Here is a 23761-nt window from a genome sequence, read left to right on the forward strand (position 1 = left end):
GTGTAGTAGCACAGGCACAGAATCACAGTTCTGGGAGGGCAGAGACAGGAGGATCCATGGAAACTCCCTGGGCAGCCCGCATAGCTAAACGGAGATCTGTCTGTCTGAGTATATAAAGTGCACGGCTCCCGTGTGTGTAACATCTGAGGTTATTCTCTGGCCTCCACATCCATCCACCCACCCACCTCCCCCACACAGCAAGAATGTGTTATGTGCTTTTTTTGCCTTCCCTGGGCTCAGGCCTGGAGATGGCATTCTGCATCCTACTATGTGTCACAAGCTGTGGTGACAGAGAAAAGCCCTGCCTGGTGGGGTAAGGGCGGGCAGCACTGGGGTGTGGCGTGGTGGGGTATGCACCGTTGCGGGCTGCTGGGCTCAAGGGCGGGAAGGACACCTGGGTAGGCAGGAAGGTGGCAAGCCATCCCTGTGTCTTCTTTCCAGCCATGCGTGAAGACCCGGGGCCATTCATTCTGCTATGCAAAACGCATAATGCAACCTGTTTCCCAGCTTGTTCAGAGCAATTTTAAGTGACAGACAAAATGATCCCTTTGAATTTTTCTCAAACCTCTGCCGCTCGCTGCAGCTTACCTGGCAAAGCACCTAATCAGAGGAGAAAATGAATGAGCCATTTGATTCAGTCCTGATGCTGACGTTCATGTTTCTCCCATTAAGGAATCATTTCTTTAAAAACTATTTACTTTTTTTTTTTCTTGGTATGCCTCGTCCAGCTTTGCGCATATTCACAGTAAAAAGAATGATAAAAAGAAGGCGTTGAAACCAGAAGCTTCTATGTTGGAATTTTAATTTCAGTACATACCAGTTACAGTCCTGACCTCCAGGCGTCCTTTGGCCTTAACCTCTGAACTCTGCAATGAGATTACTAATACTGAACAGGATAATAACCTCAAATCCATAGGACTGTGGAAGGGATTAATGAGAAGCCATCTGCCAAAAAGCCCAATATCATTCCTGACACGTAGTGTCAAGTGATACTCATTACTGCTAATAATTCTAGTTAGTGTAAGGATACGCACACTTTCATGACACTCTACCAGTCGCCCCACGATCTACAGGAGTTTGCTTGGACCAGTCAGGAGAGTCAAGGTTACACTGCAGTAACAAACAGCCCCAACAGAGCCCTTGTTCATGCTGCATGTCCATTATGACTTACCTCCTTTCCTGGACCCAGGGCTGGGGAGCAGCTAAGTGTCTGGGACATCCGAGATTGTCAGGATACAGGGAAAGTTCTTCTATCAGCATTAAATGCTTGGCTCAGAAATGACAGGTATTTCTGTTCAAAGCTCATTGAGCAGAGTTGGTTATACATATTTGTGTAAATATAAGTGTGTGTGTTTGGGCATGTGCACACGTGGAGGCCAGAGGTTAATATTGGATGTCTTCCCTTATCATTCTCCACCTTATTTTTTTTTTTTTTTTGAGACAAAGTCTCCCATTAAACAGGGAGCTTTTGGCTAGATTGTTTGACCAGTGTGCCCCAGGGATCTGCCTTGTCTCCACCTCCCCAGGGCTGGGATTTCTTTTCTTTCTTTCTTTTCTTTTCTTTTCCTTTTTTTTTTTTTGGTTTTTCGAGACAGGGTTTCTCTGTGTAGCTTTGGAGCCTGTCCCGGAACTCACTCTGTAGACCAGGCTGGCCTCGAACTCACAGAGATCCATCTGCCTCTGCCTCCCGAGTACTGGGATTAAAGGCATGTGCCACCACCACCCGTCAGTGCACAGCTTTTTATATGGGTGCTAAGGATTCAAACTTAGGTCCTCATGACTTTGCTGCAAGTACTTTTCATACTGAGCCATCTCTGAAGCCCCTAATTGTATAGTCTTACCTGACCGAAAGAGATCGGGAAGAATAATCCTTTCACATTCAGAAAGGAGGAAGGCTGGAAGAATGTGGCCACCCTAACAACTACCACAATGGTTTTGAAAACCACAGCCCAGGCCAGAGGTATGGAGGCTCAGCCAGACAGTGGACAAAAGGTAGGAATTAGAGAGCAGGGAGAGGATGAGGAGGGTCCAGCACAAAGATTCAACCTACTGGACCGCAGGGCAGGGCTGAAGCCATGGGAACACTGGGTACCTTTCTCAGATGGGCCTGAACCCAAACAACCCAGGGACTATTTTTGCTGCAGGCACAGCAGCTGGTCCTGATGGAAGTGGAGCACTGGATGGTCCGCACTGATGGGGAAGCTTTGCGGAACCAGTGTTTTCCTGGCCCTGCAGTTTAGACAACAGCCACAGAACAGCCCTGCCCACTTGCTTGGATTCCAGAGCCTAGTCACTGCTTTCAACGGTTTAGGGAGCCCCAAGGTAGTGTTTCTGGTGTGTTTTCAATTTGGAGTCTCCCCCTTCTTCCTGGCCACGGCCCCTCGCAGATCCCCAGGCTTTGTACATCTCCTGTTACTGCTGATGTCAGGAGCAGCCGCTCTGTGGACGCTGGCTTCCAGGTCCCGGGTGGGGGTGGGGGGCCTCGGAGGCACAGTTCCAACCGTGGATGACTGTGCGGACAGCGCCACCTCCTGTCCTTGCTGAAGCTGCTGGCGTTGCACAGGCTTCCATTGTCCCAGATCTCACACAGCTCTGGCCAAGAACTTTGGGGAGAGCTCTCTACAGGGATTTGCCGTGGCTGACCCTGTGGTGAGTTGGCTTTATCTTCAGATCCTAGCTGGTCTGTGTTCACATTCTGCATCCAAGTTCTCCCTCCGACATCTCCCCAACCATAGGTCTTTCTGGATGCAGCCTGCTGCCCACAGCATCTTTGGACAACTTTCCTTCCAGTCTCCATCCCTTTGTCAATCTTCAAGACAAGGCTCCAGTACCACTCCTGAGGGAGCTGTCTTTGGCTCTTTGGATGAAGTCTAGTCCCCTGCTTGAGCTCTACTCCCTGAAAAAGCATTTACAAGGATTAAATGATGTCTTCAAATTGGCTGCTCACACTGTGACCCTCCAGAGAGAGATGCGAACTCGGCCCGCATGCTGACCTTAGTGAGAAGTCTCTGTAGGTGTCCCTGGTCTTAATCTGCTGCTGTAGGTGGCCAGGAGAGGAATCCTCTCCTTTATTCTCTCTTTGCCAAGGACAGCTTCCAGCTTCCTTGTATCCAGGAAAATATATTGATCCTCTAGTCACAGGAGGCCTTGCCCCCAGCACCCTTCAGGAGCTCAATGAACAGTCTCTAGATTAGAATTCAGGCTGTTACCTCAGAGGGGTCCTCATTTGCCAGATTAGGACAATGACCACTTCCTTTAAGGGCAGTTGGAAGGGAAGCCATGCTCCCACCTTCGCTCGGGGATCACTGACCATCTGAGAACTTTTAGCCAGCTACATGTTCTAGTATCCAAGAGACAGGGAAAGAGAAACCGAAACTACACAGAAGGAAGCAGCTCCATCCTCAGCATCAGACCCACCCTGGGCTGGCCAGGTCCAACCTCATCCCATTCTCTAGAATCTTGTCCTGTGGCGACCTGCTGGGGGCTCTAGTGTGACGCAGGCTAAAGTTTCCTTTGGTCCTGGCACTACCTCCCTGTGCGTGACCTTAGTTTATCCTCCACTCTAGGTTCCCCTCTTACACACTCCAAGCCCTCCCTCAGCCTGCTCTGAGTCAGGACACAGAGTGTGTAGCAAGTGCTCCAGAATACAGCCCGATGGTTGTTTCATTTAGTCTTATTTTGCTTTTATCCCAAAACCTCTAATACAAGGTTTTCTTTCTTTTCTTTTCTTTTTGGTTTTTCGAGACAGGGTTTCTCTGTGTAGCTTTGCGCCTTTCCTGGAACTCACTTGGTAGCCCAGGCTGGCCTCACACTCACAGAGATCCGCCTGCCTCTGCCTCCCGAGTGCTGAGATTAAAGACGTGCGCCACCACCGCCCGGCGAAGGTTTTCATGGTGGACTGTGGGTGTAATTCAGGTTCCCCAGCACAGTTGAGTTTGGAAACATATCCAGGGCAAGTTTTCATAGAGACATCTTTGTAAATCCAGGGCTCCCTCCTTCTCTGAAGTCTTGCTTTTCAAGGAGTCAGTTACCTGAGATCTGAAAACATGAAATGAAAAATCCAGAAATAAAATTTTATTTTTTAAATATTTATTTTTATGTCATGCGAATGGGTGTTTTGCCTGCACATATGTATGTGCAACATGTACATGCCTGGTGCCCATGGAGGCCAGAAGAAGGCATTAGATACCCTGGAACAGAAGTCACAGGCGGTTGTGAGCTGCCATGCAGGTGCTGGGAACTGAACCCAGGTTTCTACACAAGCAAACAGCGATGTTAAGCATGGAGCAAGCCATCTCTCCAGGCCCCACTGAAGAGCTTCAGGTCATAAGGAAGGCGGGTAGCACAGGGCGGAGGACATAAAGACATTGTCCACACGACTCAGGTGGTGGGTCAATCAAGAAGGCTTCCTGCTGGATCTGATTTTAATTCTGATGAAAATAGCTTCTATTCAAAGCAACGACTCCCCAGGACACCTTCAGGGGAGAATCAGGGATTGGGGTTTGAGGCAGAAGAGTTAGTTGATTGCGATGTCCGAGGAAATACAGGTGGAGGTCCAAATGGACAGAGATTGCCATCAAGATCAGTGCCATGTGTGCCTGGCATGGTGGTGCTTGTGTTTAATCCCAGCACTTGAGAAGCAGAGGCAGGCGGATCTCTGTGAGTTCGAGGCTGGTTTATGTCAATAGCACACATTTGCTCAGGATTTCTCACTCAGGGCTCCTCCCCTCCCTGCTCTAAGTGTAATGGGCACTTGGAGAACTGGAGTCTCAGAAGAGGAACTGGAATGTGGAAAAAAATATTTAAAGAAATTATGGCTAGAGCCATCTCAATTTTGGTGAAAGAGATAAATGTATGTAAGTAAGAGGTTTGGTGAATCCCAGAGTCAAATAGAAGCTCCTCTAAGCCCATCATAGTAAACCTGCTGGAAACCAAAACAAAACACAAAACCTTAAAATCATCCTGAGAACACACTGCATAATGTTGCATATGTGTTACATACATGTTACATACGTGCCAACCACACAAACGACAGGGACACTTGGTAAGAAGCTGTGTGTGGCAAGAGTGTGACTGTATGCTACCTCCGAGTGCATTTATTTGTTTGTTTATTATTTTTATTTGTATTTATTTATTTATTTATTTTTGAGACAGGGTCTCTCTGTGTAGTCCTGGCTGTCCTGGAACTCATTATTTGGACCAGGCTGTCCTCAAACTCACCAAGATCCCACTGCCTCTGACTCCACAGTGCTGGGATTAAGGGCGTGTGCCATCACACCCAGCCCTTAGCATCCATTTTTAAATAGAAGTTTGATTTCTCTTGCCAGAAGCAGAGTGCCATTACCTTTGACACAGTTTCCAATTCTATATTTCACAGGAAATCTGCTTGGATTATTCTGTGCATCTGAGAATCTCTCTGCCCCCCCCGCATCCACCAGGCATGCTGGGTGCCCCATTCCTCCCCGCCCCCCCCCCCCCCCCCCCCCCCCCCCCCCCCCCCCCGCCTCCGGGGCCTGCAAGCACCAAAAAACACTTAAACCTTCACATTACAGCTGTGCCACTGAAGCCAGGCTGCACGGTAAACCCTGACAGCAAGGCCACATCAAAGGAACCCATTCAGGGGGATCCCTGCAGGTACTCATCTGTCTGGGTATCTAGTGGCTGCTGGGGACAGGAGCCACCTGCTGAGTTGATAGAAAATACTCAAGAGAGTCATTCAAAACACTAGGGAAGCTAGAAGACAGTGGCCCAGCATCATTAAGTGTCTGGGGAAAGCCTTTCAGCCTCAAATCCTATATTTAGAAGCAAAATTATCTCTCAGAATGAAAACAGGGCCTGGTGATGTAGCTCAGTGGGTAGAGGGGTAGAGTCTAGCACATTCGATCCTCAGTAATACACGAACTGGGCAAGGCAGTACAGGCCTCAATCCTAGCACTTGGGAGATAGAGGCAGGAAAATCAGGATTTAAAGGCCACCCTTGGCTATGTAGTTAGCTCAAGGTTAGCCTGGGGGAAGCTACAAGCGACCCTGCCTTAAATGAACAGACAAAAGCATGATGACAATGGCATTTCTAGCTAAAGGAATGATAGAAGACGTCACCATGGTCTGGAGAGATGGCTCATCGGTTAAGAGCATTTGCTGCTCTTGCAGAGGACCTGGGTTTAGTTCTCATCGGCACATGAACATCTGTAACTACAGTCCTAGGGTTGCTGATGCCCTCTTCTGACCTCCTGTGGCACCAGGTGTGCTCTTGGTGCACATAGATACATTCAGACAAAACAGTCATATGTGTGGAAGGATGGAAGGGGGGAGGAAGGAAGGATGGAAGGGAGGAAGGGAGGGGAGGAGGGAGGGAGGGACACAGAGAACAAAGATGGCCTCACCTCCAGAAATGTGGGACTATTTGCGGAAGCAAATCCCTCAGGCCGAAGTCAAATGACACCAGCAGGAGAATCCCCAGATACAAACACACATCAGAAATTATAAATACGGCATGTGCCTATAATCCCACCCAGAGGGGTGAGCCAGGACTGTGGATTCAAGGCCAGTCTGGGCTACATAGCGAAACCTGTTTCCAAAAGGAAAAAAAAAAAGAAATTATTAGTAACAGAAGAAGTTACTATCCAGGGCACCCTCTTCTGGTCTCCTCTGGCACCAAGCAGTCACGTGATACATATACATAGATGAAGGCAAAACATTCATACACATAAAATTAAAAAGAAAGAATTCTAAAATACACGTCACATTGAGGCAAAAGGTATGATACTGTCTTGTAACTATCTATCTATCTATCTATCTATCTATCTATCTATCTATCTATCATCTATCTATCTATCATCTATCTATTTTGAGACAGGGTTTCTTTGTGTAGTTTTGGTGTATTTCTTTATTTTTAAATGAATTAATAGTTAATTAATTAATTAAGTTATTTTTGGTTTTTCGAGACAGGGTTTCTCTGTGTAGCTGTCCTGGAACTTGCTCTGTAGTCCAGGCTGGCTTTGAACTCACAGAGATCTGCCCTCCTCTGCCTTCTGAGAGCTGGGATTAAAGGTGTGGGACACCACCACCTGACTATTATTTTTTTTTTTTTAAATACATTTTGCTTGGGGCTTAAGAAGTTCAGAGCACTTGTTGCTGTTGCAGAGGACCAAGTTTCAGTTTCCGGCACTCACATGGCAGCTCACAACCATCTGTGACTCCAGTTCCAGGGCACCCTCTTCTGGTCTCCTCTGGCACCAAGCAGTCACGTGATACATATACATAGATGAAGGCAAAACATTCATACACATAAAATTAAAAAGAAAGAATTCTAAAATACACGTCACATTGAGGCAAAAGGTATGATACTGTCTTGTAAGGTCTGTGCTGTGGGCATACCTGCGATAGTAACACAAAGGGTAGAGGGTGATGCACTTAGCTTCGCAGCTGCCAGGCCGCTATGCTTTACAGGACGGTAAGCAGAAGGTACCAAGCGGGACACGGGTCAGAGGAAGCCTGTGGGATGATGGGAGCCCAGAGGAGGAGCATCAGAGTCACACTGAGGGTCCAGGCAGATCCCGGAAGAACTCCCTGCATGCTGTGTGTGTTATGAAGAGCAAGCAGAGGTGTGTAAGGTGGAGAGTAGAGAGCATCCAGTGAACAGCAGAGGAGGAGTGTCCTGGAGTTGGCGGCCGTAGCCAGAGCTTCAGTGCCACTGGAGCCCAGGGGTGAGGCAGGGACAGAGAGAAGAGAAACATGGCAAGGCCTGTATGGAAGTCCGTGTCCCAGGGCATAGTCTTTGTGTCTATGCATGGGCACCCCATCTCAGCTTTACCTTCTCGGAACCTAGAAAGTACCCAACATTATCCATGAAGGTTTGATGAGCGGATGGGTAGATGAATGAATGAATGAGTGAATGAATGAATGAGTGAATGAGGTGGGATGTTTTTCAGCTCCACGTCTCCACCTCATTCTGGAGTCTCCCTGCCAATTCCCACAGGCTCAGCGCTCCTCATTCCTTTGGGGGGGGGGGCAACACTTTCTTCAAGTCCTTTGTGTCCCTTGCTAGACTTCGGCTTTGTGACCTTGGAGTCAGACATGCTGGTGGGTGAGTGAGAAGCAGGTCCCAAGGGGACTTTTTAAATATTCATGGGAGAGAAGCGATCCCAGCTGGACCTTTTCAATATTCATAGGCGCCGAGGCTCTGGCAGGCTGGACGGATATGAACAGAATTCGGAAAGGCCTTGCCCCGTGCACAGGTTGAATTAAAAGTGAAGCTGTAGTGAGCTGACTGGGTGGGGGTGGCAGGGGGGCGCAGGAATTGAAACTAGGGAGACCCACGAAACCTTCCTGTGCTCCTCCCCAGAGCTCTGTCCTCCACGGTCCTTCACGTTCGGGCTTTGGGGAATGTGTGCAGCTTCCGTGACAGCTGGCTGGTTCCCCCCTGCAACCCCTGCCCTCCCCTCAGCACTGTGGGGTCCTGCTCCTCTTCAAACCCGGGCAGGGCTGGCGTGGTGGTTTTCTGGGTCACGGTGGTGCCTCTGTGTCTGTTTTGGGGTGTGGCATGAGTTTTCCCCAGGTAAGCCTCTGGAGTCTGTCTCGCACAGACTGCCATACTGAGAGACACAAGCAAATGGAGGAGAAGCGTGGCTCTCCAGTAGTTCCCGTGGTGGAAAAAGCACAGCAACCCCCACCCGCTTCCCAGAATGACTGATTCACAGGAGAAATCTCCTCCTATCAGACAACATCTAATTTGGGTTTGGACTCCATCCATGGTTCCCTTGTCTGAGCTTTTTGAATGTGTCTTTTCTGGACCTCTTTTTTTTTTTTTTCTTTCTTGGTGTGTGTGTGTGTGTGTGTGTGTGTGTGTGTGTGTGTGTGTGTGTGTGTGTGTGTGTAGGCCAGAGGTCACCTTGGGGATTGTCTCTCAGGGCTGTCCACATTGACTTTTTTTTTAGACACAGCGTTTCTCATTAGCCTGAAGATGACCAGTAACTAAGCTAGGCTGACTGGCCAGCAAGCTCCAGCACTCACCTGTCCCTGACTCCCCAGTTCTGCAATTACAGACATATGCTGCCACACCTAACATTTAAAAATCTGTCTGTTGAGGATCGAACTCAGTCAGGCCCTCACACTTGTGCAGCAAGCTCCTTTTTCACTACTCTTGACCCACTTTCCTTTTGAGTCCCATCCCTGCATGCCCCTGCTCCCGAAGTAGGCTGTTCCTACTGACCCGAGCCTCCCCGTGAACTGACTTCTGAAAGCTCCATCTTGGTCTGCCCAGATCTTACGCTCTGCTGCCGTTTCTATGTAGCTTCTCTCCATCACCTCTAGAAAGTACCCTTTGCTCGTTCCCTGCACCTCAGCTCCTTTCTGGGGCATGGAAGCGCCCCTTTGTCTCTTGGATCCTGCACACTTTTCTGGTCTGTGCTGAGGAGCAGCTGGAGGCAGCAGCTGGATTTTTTTTTTTTTTTTTTTTTTTTTTTTTTTTTTTTTTTTTTTTTTGGTTTTTCGAGACAGGGTTTCTCTGTGTAGCTTTGCGCCTTTCCTGGAACTCACTTGGTAGCCCAGGCTGGCCTCGAACTCACAGAGATCCACCTGGCTCTGCCTCCCGAGTGCTGGGATTAAAGGCTTGCGCCACCACCGCCCGGCCAGCAGCTGGATTTTGCCCGGTACGTCTGGCTCTTACACTTCAGCCTTTCTCCTTAGGAGATCCACCCATTTCCCCTGCTCAGTCAATGTGCCACCCTCAGTGTCCCCGGATTAGAGGGACCCAGCATTCCAACAGGACTCTGAGCAGCTGGATTCCTAGATACAGGTCTTTTAAACTCTCCTTAGCTGAGGGACTTAATAATCCACCTGAAAGACTTTACTTTTTCAAGGACGATGGGACAGCACAGAGCTCGGAAGATTGGGACTCTGACCCCCCCCACCCCCATTTGCTGTTCAATCTAGTTCCTGAACGTTTCCACCCAGGGGCTAAGGCTGACACAGCAAATCTCTGGAGAGCCCTGGTGATGTCTGTGCTGGGGGAAAGTTGGCTTCATCCATCTGAGAGGTTGGCCTCACTCTAGTTCCTTCTCTGATGGAGGATGATGCTCAGAGAAGAGAAAGGACAGAATCTGGGGAAGGGAAGGTGGGAAGGGGTGGGGAGGGGGACGGAACTATTACCCAGTGTCCTAGTTTGCTTTCCATGACCAAAGCTACTTGGAGAGGAAAGGGCTTATTTGGATTGCACATTTCAATCACGTTCATATCTGTATATGTGTACACACACACACACACACACACACACACACACACACACACGTTTTAATAACTAGGATCTGCTGCCTATGAGAGACAACATGTGGTGTTTGTCTTTCTGAGTCTGAATTACCTCACTTATTATAATAATTTCCAGATCCATCCATTTTCCTGGAAATTTAAAAATAGAACCATCATATGACCCAGATATTCCACTCCTGGGCATGTACCCAAAGGACTCCGTACCCTGCTACAGAGATACTTGCGTATTCGTGTTTATAGCTGCTCTAGTCACAAAAGCAGGGAAGTGGGATCAACCTGGATGCCCATCAACAGATGAATGGATAATGAAACGTGGTTCACACACACACAAGGGATTTTATGCAATAACAGAGATCTCACGGTCTCCAGTGTGGGTCTGGAAAGGATTAAGAAAAATTAGGGAAAGGAATGAAAGACAGTGAAAGACAGTTGTCACACTCACTAACCTCGGGAAGCCTGAATTACAATAGCCCTCCCCCAACCCCCCAGCACAGCCTCCAAGAACTGAACGGAATAGAAGAGTCTCTGTCCATCAGCATCAAACCTTTGCTTTGACTCGGTCCTCACAGCTGCAGCCCCCATGTGAATGCTGGGGTCCCCACAGTGTCCAGTGGTCCTTAAGTCCTAGTCTGGGGGTGTGCATCTTCTCAGCACATGATTTACTCCAATGCAGCGTGGGGGGCTCTGAGTGCAGCTGTGCTCCCCAAATTCTGCCCTGCACCCTCCTCTGTCCTGGGCTTCCTGTGGCAGTCAGGAGGCACAGGGGGAGGAATGAGGACAGACTGACTACTGTGAGGAAACCAGCTGGGACTGCTGGTGGAGATCTGGAACCCCACTATTGAGGAGGCTGAGGCAGGAGGATTACGAACTCAAGACCTGTCTGGGCTACAGCTACAGAATGAGTTCAAGACCGACCGGGCAAGCCCCTGTCTTAACATTGGGGGTGGGGAGGTGGGTGGAAGGGAGGGAAGAAAGGGAGGAAAGGAGGAGGATATTTAAGTGAGTTTCTGTCCCCCAGCCCAGGGCAAAAACCCGTCGGTGTTCGGCCCCACCAGTGGAAACTGGCCTCGGAGCTTGGTGAGGCTCTCCTCTCCCCGTGTCTCCTGGGATCAGTACGGCTGGCTCTATGAAGCCATATGGTAACCAATTTATTCAGCCAGCTCCTCCTCCACCCGCCTTGTGCCAGATGCTGATGGAAAACTGAACCCGGAGGCTTGGGGGTGGAGGCAGGGAGGAGTTGGTAAGAAGGGAGTAGGGAGCAGCAAGGAAAGAAAGAACAGAGCCGTTAGCAGTCCTTGCTACAGAGGAGGAAGGCTTTGATTTATGTGTGAGAGAGAAGGAAGCTGCAGCCTCAGAGGCTCGGTCGCCTTGACCCGCTAGTGAACACAGCCACCCAGCTGGCCCAGCTGCCAGCAGCTCCTGTCCTGTGAGAGGATGTGACAAAAGGCAGTGCCGGAATGTTGGCTCTCTCTACTGGTGAATAGGGATGATGTGGAAGGGCTCAGGTTAGCGGTCTGCCTGCTCAACCCATCCCGCCTGCATACGGTCCTTTGCTTGCTATGCCCCCTAGCCATGGATCACGGTTCTAAGATCCCTCGGGGTAATCGAATCTCTCCCTCGGAAATGTGGAAACCTACAAGGAAATCCTCAGAGGCAGAAGGCTGTGGAGCGAAGGCCTGGAGGGAGGCTCGGCTCTGCCGCAGAGATTTCTGGTCCCTCTGGGGTCCTGCTTGCTCCAAAGCCTCCTTTCAAAAGTGTGTGGGAGCCCTCGTGTGGACATTTCGTTAATACTGTGAGCTCTCTCTCTCTCTAGCTCATTTCTTGCCCGAGCTGAACAGTGCGTGTTCCATGGCTGGTGGCGCTGTTTTAGGAGGCTGCAGAACCTTTCGGAGGTAGGGCCTAGCTGACAGATGGGAGGACCTTTGAAGGTTATGCCTGCCTCTTCCTTCAGGCCTGCAGTTTCCCTGGGCTAATTTTCCATTCCTCTCGCTTCTCTAATTTCCCAGTGTCTCCATTTTACGTCCACAGCTTCCCTCCTGCTCCAGTAGGGGCTGGTTGAAGGGAATTTACTCTGCTACACATTCTTTGGCCCTCCAGGCCTTCCTTTGAAACATGGATGTTAACATGACCCTGTAACTTTTGTGTTCTCTGTTCAAAAGCAGCATCACACCAATGATACGTAGCTGAAGCTCATGGAATCACTCTTGCCTCTGATAGTCTGGGCAATTTCACACAGCAAATCTCTTGGGCAGCCCTACAGAAGCAATGTGTGTGTGTGTGTGTGTGTGTGTGTGTGTGTGTGTGTGTGTGTGTGTGTGTGTGTGTGTGTGTTGGGGGGGGGTTGGTTCAGAGCAGAAGGTGTGCTCGTGCGTCCACACAGGTGGACAGTCATCCTCCATCCTTAAAATGGAGCCAAAAGCTGCTTGTAAAATGGAGTCTCTCAGAGCAAGGTTGAAAATCAGTTTATTTTGTTTTTGTTTTTTGAGACAGGGTTTCTGTGTGTAGCCCTGGTTGTCCTGGGACTCGCTCTATAGACCAGGCTGGCCTTGAACTCAGAGGTCTACCTGCCTCTGCCTCCTGAATGCTGGAATTAAAGGTCTGTGCCATCATCACCTGGAAAAAAAAAAAAAAAAAAAACCAAACCACTTTTTTATACAATATGGAGTAACGTAGTCATTGCATATCCTGATCTTCACAGTCCACATCCCAGCTAGCTAAAATTACAGGCTTGTACCACCAGGCCTGGCTAGGACATGCATGTTTTCAGGAGGTCATTATTCAGCCTGGTATAGATTGAATATAAAAACAATTCAATAGGCAGGTTAGAGAGATGGTTCAGTGGTTAAGAGCACTGGCGGCTCTTCCGGAGAACCCAGCTTCTATTCTTAGCACCCACATGGCAGCTTACAACCACCTGTAACTCCAGTACCAGGGATACCTGGTGCCCTTTTCTGTCTCCAAGGGCACTAGGCAAGTACACAGTGCATATATACAGGCAAAACACTCATCCGTATAAAATTAAAAAATGAATTAGATTTCTCTCTTTTTTTTTTTTTTTAATTTTTCGAGACAGGGTTTCTCTGTGTAGCCTTGGCGTCCTGGAACTCACTCTGTAGACCAGGCTGGCCTCAGACTCACAGAGATCCGCCTGCTTCTGCCTCCCAAGTGCTGGGATAAAAGGCGTGCACCACCATCAAACTGGCTTAAAATTTAAGATTTATTTATTTTTATTTTACATGTATGGGTCTTCACCATGCATGTATACATGTGCACCGTGTGCATGCATTGCCCCCAGATGAAAAGATAAATGGCGCTGGCTGGTCGGCAGAAGAGTCACTGGCCATGGTTACCAGAGTTAGAATGGGCTTTATTAGAAAGAAGAGAGGATAGGAGGGGGAAGCCAGGCCTGGCGGAGGGAACAGAGCAGGAATAGAAAGAGGGATTTAGCAGGAATCTTAAAAGTTCTTATTAATAAAATCAAACCCGGAGCCAGGTATTGGGGTGAACTGGAAGATCAGAGAGACAGAACAAGCCACAGCTAACCTCACCTGGCCAACTTCTCAGCTGATCTTGTTTCCTCGGACTGGAAGCTTCTCAGTCCTCATCCCAATGGATCTCAGCTGAACTGCTGCTCCAAAGCCTGAAAGCTTAACCAGCCAAATGCTTCTAGTTTCTGGTCCTCACGTCTTATATACCTTTCTGCTTTCTAGCACCACTCCCTGGGATTAAAGGCTCGCTTTCTGGGATTAAAGGCGTGAGTCACCATAGTTGGCTGTATCCTTGAACAGAGGGATTTCTGCCTCTGGAATGCTAGGATTAAAGGTGTGTGCTACCACTGCCTATCCTAAGTATCTAGTGGCTTTTCTGTTCTCTGACCCCAGATACGTTTATTAGGGTACACAATACTTTGGGGAACACAATACCACCACAGAGGAAACATAGGAAGGAGAGGCGCAGAGAGAGAGAGAGAGCGCGTGGGGGTGCACGTCTGGCTTTAAGGCTGGGATGCAGTTGCCTGTTGATGACGATGTAAGACATTAAACCTGGAAGAGTGAGAGCAGGATCCTAACAATGGAGGCTGGAAGACAGCATCTGGTCCCCTGGAACTAAAGTTGTAGATGGTTGTGGCCACCATGTGGATGCTGGGAATTGAACCCCAGTCCTCTGCAAGAGCAGCTGGTGCTCTTAACCACTGAGCCATCTCTCCAGGCCCTGTTTTTTTTTTTTTTAAATAATTAATTTTTCTAGGATGACTATGGCTTAAAATAAGTTTTGGTTTTACTCAATTACTGGGCAAGCCTCAATGGAACATTTCACTATCAGGACAAGAATTTATACTGTATCAAGCTGATAATAGAAAAATAAATAAAAAATTTATTTATTTTTATTTTATTTGAATTGGTGCTTTGCCTGCATGTATGTCTGTGTGAGGGTGTCAGATCTTGGAGTTACAGACAGTTGTTAGCTGCCATGTGTGTGCTGGGAATTGAACCCGGATCCTCTGGAAGAGTAGTCAGTGCTCTTAACTGCTGAGCGTCTCTCCAGCCCTCAATTTTTTTTCAGTAGGGATATGTGAGGGAATTTGTTGAATCCCAATTCCAAGCAAAATCTAAGGGCTCTTCAGATGTGTAGCCTTTGGTAGAGGAAACCACACTACTCTAGGAACATATATATGGTCAAGACTCTTCTCTGGGCTGTTAGATGGACGAAGACCAGGGCTCCTCCCCCTAACCAGAGAAAAAATGCAGACTAGACAGGACAGAGACACCAAAGCAACACGGCACACTCACCGTTGGATCATCCCCGTGTGGATGTGATGTGTGGATGGCATCCAAGGTTGATTAACAAGGGGAGGCCATGCTTGTGCTGTGATTATCCTTAGCTGGCAACATTTGCTCCAGCAGCTGGCTGTGATTCTAACTTTTGAGAATGGGCCCTGCAACTCTCAACTGAATGCAGGCTGGCTCCCTGTGACTCCAAAACCCAGAGAGGCTTTGTATGGACTAGAAAGAGGAGGAGGGAGAAAATGAGATGGGGCAGGAACAAGGAAGAAAATGAGAAGAGGAAGAAGTAAGGGAAGGAGAAAAGAAGGAGAAAGTGGAAGAGAAAATGAACCAAGACCTGAAGGCAATGAACTGTTGGAGTTAGGTTCTCAGAGTCTTCTGTCCACATTGTGTTCTTGCCTGGGTATGGGAGATTCACTCTCTTTTGGTGTGAAGAATAAATAGATACGCAGGAACTCTGTAGATTTAGGATGAGGTGTTAGGCCCAGATCCCTCTAGGGAGGGAGAAATTCCAAGAGACCTCTGTGGCCACAAGAATAGCAGGGCTGGTATAAGATCAGGGATCAGGGATCAGGGATCAGGGATCAGCCATAGTTCAACAGGCAGAGATTCCCAGAAGCACAGTGGATAGGTAGTCTACTTGCTTTGTAAAACTCCAAATCTACCAATCATGGACCACACACAGGTCATCACACAAAAAGGACAGTCTCTGCTTGTCATTCAGTCCTCAGACCCAAGTCACAGAACATGCTTGAAGGAAGGGAGGCAGGATCTGCCTGTAATATTTCATATGTCATAATTGTGACTTTTGAATAGTCCTCATCTCTCTTCTCCCTGGGTCTGGGGCATCCCTCAGGTAATGGTGAGCTGGTCAAGACTGTTGGACACTGACAGCATTTACATGAATCTTTGAGATCCATAAAGACACAGGTCACCCCTGCTGTCTGCTGGTCAGAGAAGAAACAGGACCTGACTTGGGTATCCCTTGGTATCCTTTCCAATAGATCCACAGAACCCTCTCCTCTCCTGGCCATGTTTATCACAGCAATAGAAATCAAATCAAGTTAAAACTCTAAACATCTGGCCTCATCCACCGCTGCTGCCTCCTTCTTCTGCCGCTCCTGGTGCTGCTTGTGTGCGCCTTCAGTGCCTCTTTTGTGAAGCGGCAGCTGAGGAGACTCCTGCGCTCACCATGGCCGACGAGAAACCCAAGGAAGGAGTCAAGACTGAGAACAATGATCATATTAATTTGAAGGTGGCGGGGCAAGATGGTTCTGTGGTGCAGTTTAAGATTAAGAGGCACACACCACTTAGTAAACTAATGAAAGCCTATTGTGAACGACAGGGTTTGTCAGTGAGGCAGATCAGATTCCGGTTTGATGGGCAACCAATCAATGAAACAGATACACCTGCACAGTTGGAAACGGAGGATGAAGATACGATTGATGTGTTCCAGCAGCAGACAGGAGGTGTCTACTAAAAAGGGAACCTGCTACTTTATTCCAGAATTTTGTTATAGACCAAGAATACATTTGCAATTAGAAAGCCGCAATTTGGTTCCACCACATCCTGACTACTACAGTATAGTTTTCTCTATTCTTTCATTTCCCTGTCCCCATTTCTTTATTGTACATAAAGTAACTGGTGTATGTGCACAAGCATTTGCACTTTTTTCTTTTCTTTTTTAAGCTAAATGGCCAATGTTCTGTTTTGATTGACATCAGATGGAGATAGTCTGGGGGAAAGTACTGGTTCTGTGAAAATATCCCCCTTTCTCCATCAGTGGCATGCTCATTCAGCTCTTATCTTTATATTCCAGTAAGTTATTTTGCTCTCAACGTTTTTTTTTTTAAGATTTATTTATTTATTATATATACAGAAGAGGGTGCCAGATCTCATTACAGATGGTTGTGAGCCACCATGTGGTTGCTGGGAATTGAACTCAGGACCTCTTGAAGAGCAGTCGGTGCTCTTAACCTCTGAGCCATCTCTCCAGTCCATGCTCTCAATGTTTTAACAAAAGAACCCAACAACAAAATCCTTGCATACCTTGTTTGATTGGAGAATTTTAATGTTTTTCATTTATCATTGTAAAACCAAGGACAATTTTATAACTTTTTTGTATGTAGCTGTTACATGTAGGGCAATCTGTCTTTAAGTAGGGGTAAATTACTCTTGAACAAAATGATCCTAGATAGTTTTCCCTTCAAGTCAAGTGTCTTGTTGTTTAAATAAACTTCTCGTTAAAAAAAAAAAAAAAAAAAAACAAAACTCTAAAGATCTGTTTCATCTCATCTTTAGCCAGCAGATTATATAGGGAGGGTACCCAAAGGCAGTCAGTCACTCCAAAGTTTGGTTTCATCCCACTGGGCAGGTGGCTTGCCTTGCCCCTGAGATTCTACTTTTCCCTCATTAAGGTCTAACTCTGAGGGTTCATAGGCACCAAGTCCATTTCTGTGTATCTCCTGAGCTGTTTGAGTGACATCTACACTTGATCTTAGACAAAAGGTCGAGAAGCGATTTGAGTGACATCTAGAGAGGTCATTTATGATAACTCAGAAGGAACCATGGACAGTGCAGATCCCTTCCTACTGAATGAAATGCAAACACGCGCATTACAGATTGTGAAGCAGATTCATGGGTGGGGGAGGAGAGCTACTCTTTCAGAAAGACTGTCTAGTGGAGGCCACTGGGTTCTCCATCTCTACCAAAATGTCAGAGTCAAAAATTAGCATCAGTTGGTACCAGCATCATGGTTTACAGGGGCAGGAGTAGCGACATTCATAGGACATTGATTCAGAGCTCCAGTGTGGCCACCATACAGCAGTGATGCATCTTGAAAAACAAAGATGGGAGCTCCTGGATTCCTCAAGCTCAAATGCTGATGCAGTCTCCTTAGCCAAAGTGTTTTTATTGAATACACAAAGCCACCCTTCGGCTCTTGGTATCTATCGGTTTTCTTGGTCATAAGCAAAGATGCCAACTATGTTTTCTTAAGACAAAAACAATAGGAAAGATACCTTAAACCAGAAAGAGGCCAGAGACCAGCCATAGTATAAACTAAGACATCCATGTGGTGTCTAAGGCAGGAGGTCCAAGCCTCATGCCACCCTGAGTTACTGTCCCCAGGGGCAGGGCAGGACAGGACACAGTCTTCTCCACTACCATTTCCCAATGAAGAAGCTATGCTACTGTCCCTTCAAATTGACTCTTTCAGGGACAGCAGGAGCTGCAGCCTATTGCTGAAGAACCTAAGGAATTCTTTTCAGAAATGTCCACTCGGGTATGACCAGATTCATTTAGACATTGTAACATTCTGCTCTGTTCAGGCTTATGGACCGAAGATGAGCTGTTGAGGTTAAAATTGAAAGCCACAGGGTTTAAGACACACCCTTTGGCCTTAATTGTGGTTCATTCCAATTACTCATTCAGACATCATGTAATTCTGACTGTTTGTATTAAGGGTAGTGGAAGCCGTCAAAGAGAGGTAAACATCTGAACAATCAAAACAATCTACCTTCTCAAGGGACAATCTGTTTCTGGACAATGTGCATGGGCAGGAACACAGCAAGAAAGACCATTCTAGAGGCTTCCACAGGAGCAGAGAAGGAATATGAAGGCAACTTGGATGAGGATGCTATCTGTCTGTCTGTCTATCTTGGTCCCTCTACAGTTGACCCTTGCCCACACCTGAACATGGGTCCTCCAAGCAAAGTCAGCTGTGCTCAGCTGATGGCTAAGGAATGTACCTGTGTCCACCTTAGCCAGACATAAGTGAGCTTCACCCACTGTTCCAGGGTGGCCTGAGGTGACAGAGTCTGAAAGAAATGCCTGGGTGGAGGGACAGTGAGTGCATAGGAAGGACACAAAAGACTTGCTGCCTGACAACATGCTGACAGAACATGATGAGGTGACCAGGGGAGCCAGTCAACACAGCACAGGCTGAGTCAGTGCATCCAGCTTGGCTGCAGCCATCTTGACTCACAATCATCAAGAGCATCTGTGAGAAACTCTGCATGGCCTCCCTGTCATTGTAGTGACATGTGGAATTTACAAAGCACCCCAGTGCTGTCGGTGTTAGAGACATGCCTGGTATCCTTGGTGTCAGCTGAGGCAAAGCAGACACATTTGTCTCTGGTGAATGTCACTATTACCCTGCTCAGCTATAAACCCTTCCCTGTGACCCATGTGGCAGGCCTCCAGGCTTGCTGCTTCCTTTGGCCTCACATTATTCATAGTTCCTGTATTACTTATTTTTCTATTGTTGTGATAAAACACCATGACCAAGGCAATTTAAAGAAGAGTTTATTTGACACCTTTAATCCCAGGACTCAGGAGGCAGAGGCAGGCGGATCTCTGTGAGTTCGAGGCCAGCCTGAGCTACAGAGCAAGATCCAGGACAGGCACCAAAACTACACAGGGAAACCCTGTCTCAAAAAACAAAACAAAACAAACAAGCAAACAAACAAACAAAAAAAAGAAGAGTTTATTTGGACTTATGGTTCCCCTTATGGAGGGGAAGCCTGGCAGCATGTAGTAGGCATGGTGGCAGAAGCTGAGGGCTCATATTGTTTTGTTTTTGGCTTTTTGTTTTTCAAGACAGGGTTTCTTTGTGCAGCCCTGACTGTCCTGGAACTTGCCTTATAGACCAGGATGGACTCTAACTCACAGATATCCACTTGCCTCTGCCTCCCAAGTGCTGAAATTAAAGGTGTGTGCCACCAAGCCCTGTCTGAGACTTTATCTTATCCAACACCTCTTGAGAGGAAATGAGGCCCACAGCATCATGACTCCAAACTGGTTTATGTCACCACACCATAAATTGTTTAACCTTTTACTCAGATTTATCTTCACCCCTCCCTGATCCCTCAGTCAACCACTGTCTCAGCAAAGCATATGGAGATTCATTTTAATTGCATTGGGTCTTCAGGTCATTCTGTCCCCTTGGAGGACTGGACACTTGCCCAGAGCTCCATCTGCTCTGTAGTGATCCCCACTATTCTCAGCATCAGTAGCATCACTATCATCAGCACCAATGCTGTCATCCAGAAGTCTCTGCCTGGAAGGCACAAGGGTGAGTTGGTACTGATGATACTGGGTACCCTAGGGTACCCTTGTCCTGTGGGGAGGGATGTTGTGAAGTGCAATGATTTCTCCATTCCCAGAACTCCCACTCTGGCTTTCTCCCATTCTCAGCTCCCCAGTTTTCCTGCCTTCTCATTACTTGTTCCTGTACAGCCCTCCCTGTTCACACCCACCATGTTTCTGCCCCACTCCCCACTCCCTAGGTCACTCTGGCCCCTTCTTTCAGACTCCAGTTTCTGTCTTCTCCTTGAGTCACTGACTATCTGCATTGACCTTGCTGTGCTCGGACACAGAAATACAAACTCTTCAACACTCAGATGCACAGACTTGATCTCACATTCCTTCTCTTCTAACAGTATGTCCCCACCACTGTCCATGTCTTCTTCTCTGAATTCTTAGCTGCTTGGGGGAAGGGTCACCGAGGAATTGTGACTTCAGAGTCACACTGATGTGGCCAAGCTTTTTCAAGTTCCCTTCTCCGCTTACTGGCTACAGTGAGGTGAGCAGTCTCAGTCCTCCACCCCTGTCTGCCATGATGCCTTTCAAGGCCGAGAAACCATGGTCCAGCCAACTAGAGATCAAAACGGATGAAACCACAAACACAAATAAATCCTTCCTTCTTTTTAACTGTTTCTGTTGGGGATTTATTCACAGTGATGAAAGGCAATTAACACAGACTCCCCTGCTGGAAGGGCTTCAGGGAGCAGATGGCGATGGGACTTGGGTATCTTTATTGCAGATTGCTGTATTTCTTGATGTCCGGAGCTGGTTAAGCAGTCCATGGGTGTCAGGCCTCTCCCTCCAGCTAATTTGAGGTCTCTATTTGTAGATTTTCTAAGAGCTTCTGTCCATTTAGGAATATAGCTGGAGTCTCAACCTTACACTAAACCTGTGATTCTTAACCTTCCTAATGCTGCAACTCTTTAATACAGTTCCTCATGTTGTGGTGACCCCCCCAACCTTAAAATTATGTCATTCTTATTTCATGACTGTGATTTTGCTATTGTGAGGAGGTACAGTGTAAATATCTGATATGCAGGATATCTGATATACGATCCCTGTGAGAGGGTTGTTTGACTTTCCAAAGGGGTCCTGACCCGTAGGTTGAGAAACACTGCTCTAAATGCTCTTTCAGAATTTGTCCCAAATCCCTAGTGAACTACACACAGCTCTTTGCCCGAGCCAACCAGGTGATTGATACTTGGATCTGTTTCCTGAGGATCTCACGACTATAATCCCACTTGAGGTCTTTCTTTGGAATGGCATCACTGCCCACCCTATACATGGTACTCTGTGGGTAAGCGCTGCCCACAGCGACTTCTCTACCTTCTGTATTTATTCTTTCCTTTTGTTTCATGTGGAAGCAATGGAACAAGGCCACTACCACACTCTACCCAGCAGAGGGCAGAAGATCAACACTACGAATCCCTCCTGAAACTTGTCAGGGTTCTTACCAAATCTTCTACATTTCCACCCCCTTGCATAGCACCAAACTCACCACGGAGAAATAGCAAGGCGAAGACGAGGTGTGAATGGTCAATGTGATTGTCCACTTGACTGAACTGCGAGACAGTATGTATGTTAATAGAACTTGCCTTTGATTGTGTCTGAGTTTGCAGAGATTGCTTGGAGAAGGATTTGGCTTGAATGGTTTAATTTACTGAATGAGTAAAATTCTAAATACTCTACTAGAAAGTGATGTATACATAGAGCTAGATAATGGGTCAGTGGGAGCATGCCATTGAATGCTATGTCATGGCTGGGTCTCCTTCCTGTCACTCCTTGTTGCTTGCTGGCTGCCATGTGGTAAATAGCTTTCCTTTGCCATGCCTACCCAATTAGGTTGACCACAGAACACACTATAATTTCACTGGTGTTGACGGCACCATGTCTGTGTGTTCATAGTAGTCCTTGATTATTTATCACAGTTATAGGTTCATAGAACCATTGTGACAATCAAGGTAAAGATTTTCTATCACCACAAAGACATCATCTTTCAGGGTCCTGCACCTTCCCGATACACAAGGAAACCCTCCAACTCTACACTTTATCCATCATTTTTCATTTTAATAGTTTGTCTTTATAACTGGAATCATAGATGTTATAACCCATTCCATTTGGCTCTGTTTTGACTAAGCACATGCCATTGACCGCCATCTGCAATGCGGTGGGCACCATTATTCGTCCCTTTTTGTGGCTGAGGAATCATAGCTCAACATGAGGACCCTCCTAGTCTTCCCCACAACCCAGGACACCCTCAGAGCCTGATCTGAATGCAGTATCTCTCCAGGGGCAGCAGCTGCAGGCACAGTCCTGTTTCCTGTCACTTGTGTTCGGCAGGACAGACCTGGTCACAGCTCCTCCTCTGCACTGTCCTTCCTTTCACGCTGTCCATCTGTCATGTCCCTTTCAGGGGCCTCTAGTTATCTGAGCACTTCCTGGTCTCCTTCTACAGACTTTTCTTTTGTTAAGAGCACTTTTAAAATCTGAAACTCATTATTACATCACATAACTTCATTTTAAGTTCTTTTTATATGTCTCTCTTTTTTGAAAATATTTTGCTTCCTACTAGAATACTTTCATCACCCATAAAGTAACACTGTATTTATGAAAAGTGACAACAGGCCGTCTCCATTCTCCCCCCACACCCACCATGGCTTGTTTGTCTCCTTTGTAAAGGAAGGTCTGTTCCTAGGTGGGCAGAATTGTGGAGGTGAGGTGGCCCTGAACTGGAAGGCTGGAGGGATCTATCTGGACACTGGGCACTGGACACCTAGTGCTCATTCATTCAAAGGGCTGTGGTGCAGTGGTTCCCAGAGGCCTGAGAGCCTGGAGGAGTGCAAGGACAAAGGGACAGACTCTTCAATAATCTATGTCCCAAAGGGCCAGACTGACATGTCAGGAAAGAGTACAGGGTTCAAGGTCAAGGGTGTGGTGAGCTCTGGTGATGGCTCTTGAGTTAGTTAAGGGACAGATGCTGAGCAGCTGACACAGAGTTCACCAACACAGCACATGGGCTCAAGAGTAGAGAGGACTCAATGAACTTGGACACTAGGAACAAGTTGCTAGGCAGCTCAGGACGCAGGTAGCTTTCTTTCCCATGTTCATTCAGATCTCCATTCTATCCCTGCTCTGCACCCCAGGGAGATGGTTCTGTCCACATCCTGCTTTCCCTTAGGCAGACATTCCAGTCCAGGAAGGACAGAAGGGGCTGTGGAACACAAGAAAATTCCTCTAGTGGACAAGACCTAGACTATGCACAGGTCATCTGTCAGTCTTCATTGGTGAGAACTTGGGAGGAAGGCGCTTGAGCTGCAAGGGAGGAGGGGACACCACTCTGTGTTGCAGCCTCAGGGGAGCATCTGCGGCCAGAAGGGGAGGGCAGCAAAGAGAAGGAAACGCTTCTTGTATAATTTTCAAATATTCTAGGGTTGGAGAGATGGCTCAGTGGTTAAGAGCACCTGTTGTTCTGAGTTCAATTTCCAGCTCCTACATGGTGGCTCACAACCACTTATACCTAAGTTCCATCAGATCTGATGTCCACTTCTGACTTTTTTGGCCACTTCATAGACTTTGTGCACACACAGACATGCAGGCAAACACTTGTCCACATAAATAAAATAAAT

At 47.4% G+C, this 23761-nt stretch overlaps 1 protein-coding gene and 1 long non-coding RNA gene across 3 annotated transcripts; one reads left to right on the forward strand and one right to left on the reverse strand.

The window, feature by feature from the left end:
* Positions 1–1669: 1669 nt before the first annotated feature.
* On the reverse strand, positions 1670–11959 carry LOC128116278 (uncharacterized). Of its 2 annotated transcripts, none has more exons than XR_008220423.1 (3): positions 11904–11959; positions 6384–6568; positions 1670–4038 (listed from the first exon to the last, which is right to left on the reverse strand). It is a non-coding gene; the product is annotated as an uncharacterized LOC128116278 (long non-coding RNA). The 2 variants fall into 2 exon arrangements; XR_008220424.1 differs by lacking the exon at positions 11904–11959 and adding an exon at positions 7378–7949.
* A 4243-nt stretch (positions 11960–16202) lies between these two features.
* LOC128116279 (small ubiquitin-related modifier 2-like) lies at positions 16203–16711 on the forward strand. The gene has a single exon (XM_052747461.1). The coding sequence runs from the start codon at positions 16243–16245 to the stop codon at positions 16528–16530; it is 288 nt and encodes a 95-aa protein (XP_052603421.1). The 5' UTR covers positions 16203–16242; the 3' UTR covers positions 16531–16711.
* The last annotated feature ends 7050 nt before the right edge of the window (positions 16712–23761 follow it).

Source organism: Peromyscus californicus, unplaced genomic scaffold (assembly GCF_007827085.1).
Source record: "Peromyscus californicus insignis strain IS unplaced genomic scaffold, ASM782708v3 Scaffold_20__1_contigs__length_68692818, whole genome shotgun sequence".
In the NCBI taxonomy this organism is placed as follows: domain Eukaryota; kingdom Metazoa; phylum Chordata; class Mammalia; order Rodentia; family Cricetidae; genus Peromyscus; species Peromyscus californicus.